The sequence below is a fragment of the Camarhynchus parvulus genome, chromosome 26 (genome assembly GCF_901933205.1).
Source record: "Camarhynchus parvulus chromosome 26, STF_HiC, whole genome shotgun sequence".
NCBI lineage: Eukaryota > Metazoa > Chordata > Aves > Passeriformes > Thraupidae > Camarhynchus > Camarhynchus parvulus.
In genome coordinates, this window is record NC_044596.1 from 86,252 (window position 1) to 93,927 (window position 7,676).

At 61.0% G+C, this 7,676-nt stretch overlaps 1 protein-coding gene and 1 non-coding gene across 2 annotated transcripts; both read right to left on the reverse strand.

The window, feature by feature from the left end:
• Window positions 1-1,131: 1,131 nt before the first annotated feature.
• LOC115913767 lies at window positions 1,132-1,423 on the reverse strand. The gene has a single exon (XR_004061410.1).
• A 649-nt stretch (window positions 1,424-2,072) lies between these two features.
• Window positions 2,073-3,905, reverse strand: TMEM167B (transmembrane protein 167B). Its single transcript, XM_030965796.1, has 3 exons — window positions 3,820-3,905; window positions 3,135-3,266; window positions 2,073-2,765 (listed from the first exon to the last, which is right to left on the reverse strand). The coding sequence occupies exons 1-3, from the start codon at window positions 3,827-3,829 to the stop codon at window positions 2,683-2,685; spliced, it is 225 nt and encodes a 74-aa protein (XP_030821656.1). The 5' UTR covers window positions 3,830-3,905; the 3' UTR covers window positions 2,073-2,682.
• Between the last annotated feature and the right edge of the window lie 3,771 nt (window positions 3,906-7,676).

The window sequence follows — 7,676 nt, forward strand, 5'->3', positions numbered from 1 at the left end:
ACATGGGCATATGGGGGCCACAGTCACAAGAGGACATGAGGGACAGAGTTGCTAAGGTGATACAGAGGTCTCAACTCTGGTGGCAAAGGGTCACCCTGTGGGTTGGGGGACACTAGTGACACATGTCCATCTGTGGTGGCACAGGGATGCCAGCAAGTACCACGGGCAGGGGGGACACAGCCACAGGAAGGAAACATGCCTGTCCCTATGGCAGCATGGGGACAACCCCACGCCTACTTGTGCCACAGCTAGACAGTGGCATAGGGTGGCCATGCCCCACGGCATCCACAGTGTCACCCTGGCAGATGAAGCTTGCCAGGCACCATTAAGCTGGTGACCTCCTCTCAGTGTCCCCACAGCAGGGCCACCATCAGCAGCCACCGCAGCTGCTTCTCCCAGTAATGCCAGAATCACAGCCTTCCCCTTTTCACCTCTGTGGCTGTCCTCTCAGGCTTATCCTCTTGTCACCACTGTAGCCACCCCTCAGTCACCCACCCTTACTGTCCCCTTGTCACAACCACGGCCATCCTCTTGCTATCACCACAGCTGTCCTCCTGTTATCATCGTGGCCATCCTCTCGTTACCAGCACAACAGTACTTTTCCACAATTTCCACAGGGGCTGTCCCCTGGTTACCATCACAGCTTTGTCAGCACCACGGCTGTCCCTCTTGTTACCCTGGCCATCCCCCAGTCTTCACCATGGCTGTCCCCTTGTGGCCATCCTCTTGTCACCACCACGACTATCCCCATCACCACACACCCCCAGTAAAACACAGAGGCCGTATTGCATGAAGCTCGTAGGTCTAATGAGAGTCCCTGGTGTCCCGCGGGGCCAGCAAGGTCCGCGCTCAGCTCACACAAGTGAGACGGTGCCACCACAGCCCTGTGTACAGCCTTTGTGCCGCACACAGCTGCAGGGCCCGGTGAACCACTGCCAGCACGGCACGGAGCGTGCAGGCCCCGCAAGGCCAGCACGGAGCCCTGCAAAGTGCGAACGGAGCCTGCGGCAGGGCGCATTTGCCGCCTCCCCACGTGGCCCGGCTGGCTGGGCCGGGATGAGGCTGCGGCGGTTCGTCTTCCGCCGCTGTCGGGAGCGGCTCGGGGTCGGCCCCGGGGCTGCAGACGTGGGCTCGGGTCAGAATCGCAGGGCGCTCAGCGGCCGTGGCCTCGCCTATCTGATCGACTCATCCCGCCCGGCCCAGCCGCACAGCGCCCGAGGGCTTCGCGGCGCTTTCTTCTCACCTCGGCCCGGCGGGGCCCGGCCGATCGAATAAGATCAACGTGTAGGGAGGGAGGGTGGCTGGCGCCTCACACACACACGGACAAACTCTCTCTCTCTCTCTCTCACAGACACAGACACACACACACACAGAGACACACAGACACACACACACACACACAGACACACACACACACACACACACACACACACACACACACACACACACACACACACACACACACACACACACACACACACACACACACACACACACACACACACACACACACACACACACACACACAGGCGCACAGCACACACGCTCGCGCGCACAGCCACAGCCACTTCCGGTCCGGCCCTTTATCTACCGTAGCCGCGCGGAGCACGCCGGGAAGGTGGCGCAGAGCTCTGGCGCGCCCCCAGCCGATCGGAGGACCGCCAAGCACCGCCGAGCACCGACCCCGTCTCTGGGGCACACGGCCGGCGCAGCGACGAGCGGCAGGCGGGGCCGGGCGCACTCACGGCGGGCAGGGCACAGCCCTCCGTGCCCCTCGCTGAGGGGCTGTATCGCTCCCGGCCCCAGAGACCTGGACGAACCGGGCGGGCCAGGAGGCTCCAGTCAGCAGTTCCCCACCCCACAGCCCCACCCCCCACCACTTTATTTGCACAAATCCTCCTCACCCCAGGACCCATAACTACAGGAGCCCCCCACCCCGTGGGAGGCAGCCTCCAAGGACCTTCTCACACACACCCAGTGGGACCCTCAAAGCACACCACAGGACCCCAAGCAGGGCACCAACCCCACAGGAGCCCCCCCAGCCCCACAGGACCCCCAGGCCAGCGCTGCCACAGAGGAACCCCCACTTTATTTGCATGTGGTGGTCCAATATTTACAACCCGGGGGTGTCACCAACCCCCCACTGCAGGACACCCGCCTGAGGGCCCCCCCGATGCAGGGGCATAGGAAGCGGATCAGGGGGGACCCTGCCTGGCCCCCAGAGCCTGCCATGGTCTCACTAGGACCCTGCTCAGCATCAAGAGAAGGGGCTCACAGGGCAGAGCCGGGTCCCCAGTCCTGGGGGTCCCTTCACCCACTTCTCTACAGAATTCACAGGAAATCTCTTTCCAACAGTCTAAAGGTGGAAAAAGGTGCCCAGTTGGCCCTCACAGTTGCCCTTGGTGGGCTCAAGGAGGGTGATGGGCCATGATGGTCCCTGGGTTGCCACACGCAGGATCCAGGTTGCTGCCAAGGGCAGGACCAGGGGTGGTTCAGGGTCAGTACCAGGGTCTCCAGGACCAGTACCAGGGTCTCCAGGGTCAGCAATGGGGTCTCTGGTTGGTAGTGGGACACTGGGGTCAGTACTGGGCTCTCTGGTCCATACAGGGATCGTCGGATTCAGTCACAGGATCTCCAGTCGACCCCAGGTCTCTCTCAGGTTGCCAGCAGGTCCCCATGTGGTCACTTTCCCACAAGGACGTAGAAGGCCATGAGAAGACAGGACATGGACACAGCCACGTGCAGGCGGGTCCCAATCACAGCAGCTGTGGGTGGGACAAGGATGGGGTGAGGCCCCACGTCCCCATCCCAGATGTATCCTGAATCCCTGTGAGCCCATCCCAGACCCCACGTTCCCATCCCAAACCCCACTGTTCCCATTCCCAATCCCTGTGTTCCTATCCCAGACCCCAAAACCCCCATCCCACATCTCTGTGTCCCCAACCTGGACCCAATGCTCCTGTCCTAGACCCGATCCCAGTGATCCCAGCATCCCCATCATGCACCCCAGTGTTCCAAGTGCCCCCACCCCAATGATCCCAGCATCCCCATCCTGTACCCCAGTCTTCCAAGTGCCCCATCCCAGTGTTCCCAGCACTGCCGCGCCATACCCCAGAGTCCCAAGTGCCCCTCACCCTTGTGGCAGACTCCCCAGATGCCCCTGCGCTCAGACAGGAGCCAGGTGCGCAGTCGGGGCACCTTCCGCAGGTACGCACAAGTGCAAACCAGGAGCAGCCCGAACACCAGGAGCCCGTCCAAGGAATAAACTGTGGGGAGGTCGGTCGGGGAGGGGTCAGGGGGAACTCCGCGCCCCTGCCCAAGCCCCCTCCAAGGAGACCCCCACACTCCGTGTGAACAACGTCACACCTCTGCCCCTATGAGGGGATGCAGACTTCTCGGGATCTCTCCGAAAGGGACTCACACCTGCCCGTATCTCCACCGACGGCACTCAGAACTGCCAGTACCCTGCCCCCGAAGGGTCACAGTCTCCCAGCCGCCTCCCAAAACTTCCTCTCAGTACCTCCCCCACATCAGCCCTTTCTGCCCCGCCGCCTGCCGGTACCTAAGTGCTCTCCCCATTGTGCCCCATCAGGCCCCCCGCCTTCGGAACCCCCCAAGCCCCCCGTACCCCCCTCCCTCCATGGTCCTTGAGGCCCCGAACCCGCCCGGACGCCCCGGCCCCTCCATTCCCCAGTTCCCACCACCTGCCATGGTGGACCCTCCGCCCACAACCCCTCGTTCCCCTGTTCCCAGCATTGGTAACGCCGGCCCCGGTTCTCCCCAGGCCCCCCTCGGTAGCCCTTGGCCCCCCGTTCCCACCGTTGGTCATGGCGCCCCCGGACCACCCCGGCCCCCGCGGCGCTGACGCGACAGCGGAAGCGGGCGACAGGCACGGCCAGCCGAGCGCCGACCCGCGCGACGCGCATCCTGAGGAGCAGGCAGCCTCAATGGAGCGCCTATCGGGGAGGTGCGTGTGCAGACCCAGTCCGGCCCAGCAGGCCCAGTGACCCGAGCGCTGCAGGAGCTGCAGGTGCGCCCAGCCGCGTGTGAATAGCCCCCATCCCGTCCCCAGTGACCCCTCAGTATCCCGCAGTGCACCCAGTCCCCATTCCAGTCCTCCCAGTAACCCACCAGTACTCCCGGTAATCGCCGGTCCTCCCAGTACCTCCCCAGTGCAACCACACCCCAGTGACCCCTGGATTTCCCAGCAACTCGCAATCTCCCCATAACCCTGCAGCCCCCAGTGCTCATCCCAGACTCTGGTAAACCCCACTCCTCCCAGTACCTCCCCAGTGCAACCAGTCCCCATGGCAGTAACCCACCAGCACGCCCAGTAACCCTCAGTCCTCCCAGTATCCCAGTACCACCCACGTGTAACTAGTCTCCATTCCAGCCCTCAGTGAGTTCCAGTCATCCCAGTAACCCCAGTATGATCTGACCCCCAGGCTCCCCTGTAACTCCCAGTCTAACCCTAAGACCCCCTCTCCAAGCACCCAGTCCCCATCCCAGCTCTTCCAGTACTTGCCAGTCCTCCCCAGTAACCCCAGGTCCCCCAATAAACCCCAGTGCCTCCCCAGTAACATCATGTGCCACCCAATCCCCATCCCAGTATCCCCCATAAGTCTCCCAATTGACCCCCAGTAACTCCCTGTATCTCCCATAATACCCAGTGCATCCAGTCCCCAGCCCAGTTTCTCGTCTAACCCTCAGCTCCCACAGTAACCCACACAATCCAGGGGTCCCAGTGCACCCAGCATCAGTGCTCCCAGTGCTCACAGCACCCCCAGGGCCCCCAGGGTTCTCAGTGCCCACCAGTGGTCCCTGTGTTTCCAGTGCCCCCAGCGGACCCCAGCGCCCCAAGATGTCCCAGCCTTCCCAGTGATCCCAGTACCCCTCGTGTTCCCAGTGCCTCCAGTGGCCCCAATGTCCCCACAGTGGTCCTGGTGCCCCCAGCAATCCTGAGTGCTCCCAGTGTTCCCAGGGCCCCCATCAGTCCCAATGCTCCCAGCAAACCCCGTGCTCCCAGTGCTCCCAGTGCTCCCAGTGCCCTCAGCCAACCCAGTGTTCCCCAAGTGAGTCTGGTGCTCCCAGTGCTCCCAGCAGACTCCAGTGCCTGTCCTGGAGTTCAGCCTGAGGACCCCTTGCCCTCCTTGGGTTCCAGAGCTAACGTGGAGAACATCCATTCTTCTGCTGCTCCCTTGCACCCAGCCACCATGGCCAGCCACAGCTCCCAGCAGGAGGGACATCAGGGGGTCAATTTATTTGGTCTCCACTAGTGACACCTTGGCCAGGGTGACAACAAAGCCTCAAGGAGCAGCACAGTGCTGGGTGGCTGCTGGCACTAGGGCATGGGGCTGTGGGACCCAGGGGAACAGGGATGGGGCATGATGGGTACCTCAAGGACAGTGGGGATGCCAGGGGTGATGGAGACACAGGGGCAATGGGGACCTGGATGTTATGGAGACTACTAGGGAGTGGTGGAATCCCAAGGGTGATGGGAACCTGGGGTCCTCAGGATCAACAGGGGACACAGGGGCAATGGGGATGCTGAAGGCAATGGAGACTTCAAGGAGTAATGAGGACCCTGAGGGATGATTAACACCCCAGGGGTGATGGGGATCCCAGGGACAGTGAGGACTTGAAGGTTATAAGGACACACAGTGGTGACACCTGGACTGATGGGGACCCCAGTGGTGTTGGTAACCCCACTGGGGATGAAGGGGACACAGAGACAACAGGACACCAGGAGTGATGGGGATGTTGGAGTGAGGGAGACCCCAGGGACAGTAGGCACCCTGAACGTGAGAGAGACCCCAAGAAGTAATGAGGACCTTGAGGGATAGTGAACCCCCCAGGGGTGATGGGGACTCCAGGGACAATGAGGACCCCGGGAGACAATGGGGACCTGAGAGGTGATGGGCACCTGATGGGTGGTGGGTACTTCAGGGATAATGAGGACACTAAGAAGTGATGGGAAGATATGGGGTGGCCTGAGACCACGGGGTGGCCTGGGACAGGGACACTTACAAACAGGGACACTAAGGGTGCTGGGAGCAGCATGTGAGGACTCTGAGCTGTGCCACCACAAGACCACAGGGGCTGGGGGACATAGGGGCTTGGGGACACAGGGGCTGGTGTCCAGGATCTTACCCTGTACTGGCATGTGGCTCCTCCCCATCCCCTGGTGACTCTGTCCCAGGTTGTGCCATCCCTTGTGGTGACCCCATCCTCAATGACCCTTTCCCACTGGTAACTCCATGCTTCTGGTGACTCATCCCCTGGTGCTCCCATCCCCTGCTGATCCCCTACCTCTCAATAAGGTGACAGGAGTGATGTTCTCTCCCTGGACCTGGCCCCTGATGGCCACAGGAGCATTATTCAGCCTAAGAAGGTGCCAAACCTGATACGGGAATCCTGTAGCCCCCAGGACCTGCACTAGGAGCTACTCTTCAGCCATAGCAAGTGGGCATGGGAATGGGCCTGTCTCCAGCTGAGCGTCTGGGTGTGGTGGCTGGTTGAAGCCTGTCCATCACTACAGGGGGATCCTGCCCTGGCACAGGGCTGAGCTCCTGAAGGTGCTGGAGAGCTGGCGGCTGAGGCAGCTGCAGGAGGAGCTGCAGGGACACCCACCTGACCTGGAGCAGCAGCTGAAGAAGTGCCACCACAGACTTGAGGAGGTCTGTGATGCCCCTTTGTCCTTGTCTGTCTCTCCCAGCCTCCATCTCTGTATCCAGGCCAGTTCTCCTGCCTTCACCTCACCATCTTCCATCCATTCATCTGCCCATGTATCCATACATACGACCATGAATCCTTCCCCCCATCCAACCATGTACCCATGAATCCATCCCCCCATCCAACCTCCATACATGTATCCATCCATCCATCCATCTGTCCATCCATCCATCCATCCATCCATCCATCCATCCATCCATCCATCCATCCATCCATCCATCCATCCATCCATCCATCATCCATCCATCCATCCATCCATCATCCATCCATCATCCATCCATCCATCCATCCATCCATCCATCCATCCATCCATCCATCCATCCATCCATCATCCATCCATCCATTCATCCATACATCCATCATCCATCATCCATCCATCCATCCATCCATCCATCCATCCATCCATCCATCCATCCATCCATCCATCATCCATCCATCCATCCATCCATCCATCCATCCATCCATCCATCCATCCATCCATCCACCCTCCACATGTCCATCCAGCTACGTATCCATGTCCTTCCCTGGGGACAGACAAGTGCTGATCAGGCTGTTGGGGCAGTTTAGCTGAGGAATGTCCAGGGAAATTGAGGAGTGGCTGAAGGAAGCTGGACGGGGTGGACACGGGTCAAGGGGTGGCCAGCAGTGACCAGGTCATGGTGACAGCTGAGGGAACACCTGTGTCAGGAGAAAATAGGGTCATGGGGAGGGCTGGGGGAATCCCAACCAGACCCCATGGCTGCCCCTCCTGCAGCACGAGCAGGAGGTGGCTGGGCCAGGGCCAGACCCTTGTCCCAGGTTCCTGCAGGTGTGGGACAGACTGCAGAAGATGAAGCTGGCAGAGGCAGGTGCCTGACACATGTAAGCCAAAGCCAGCCCAGCAAAGCTTCCTGAGCCCCCTGGCACACATTGGGCAGCCCCCATCCCCAGCACATCCTGGCACT

Excerpts from the sequence above, each read along its gene's own strand:
- TMEM167B (XM_030965796.1), bottom strand. Across the intron at positions 2,766-3,134 it reads CTGGGGAGTCTGCCACAAGG|CTGCTGTGATTGGGACCCGC; the intron begins GTGAGGGGCACT and ends TCCCACCCACAG.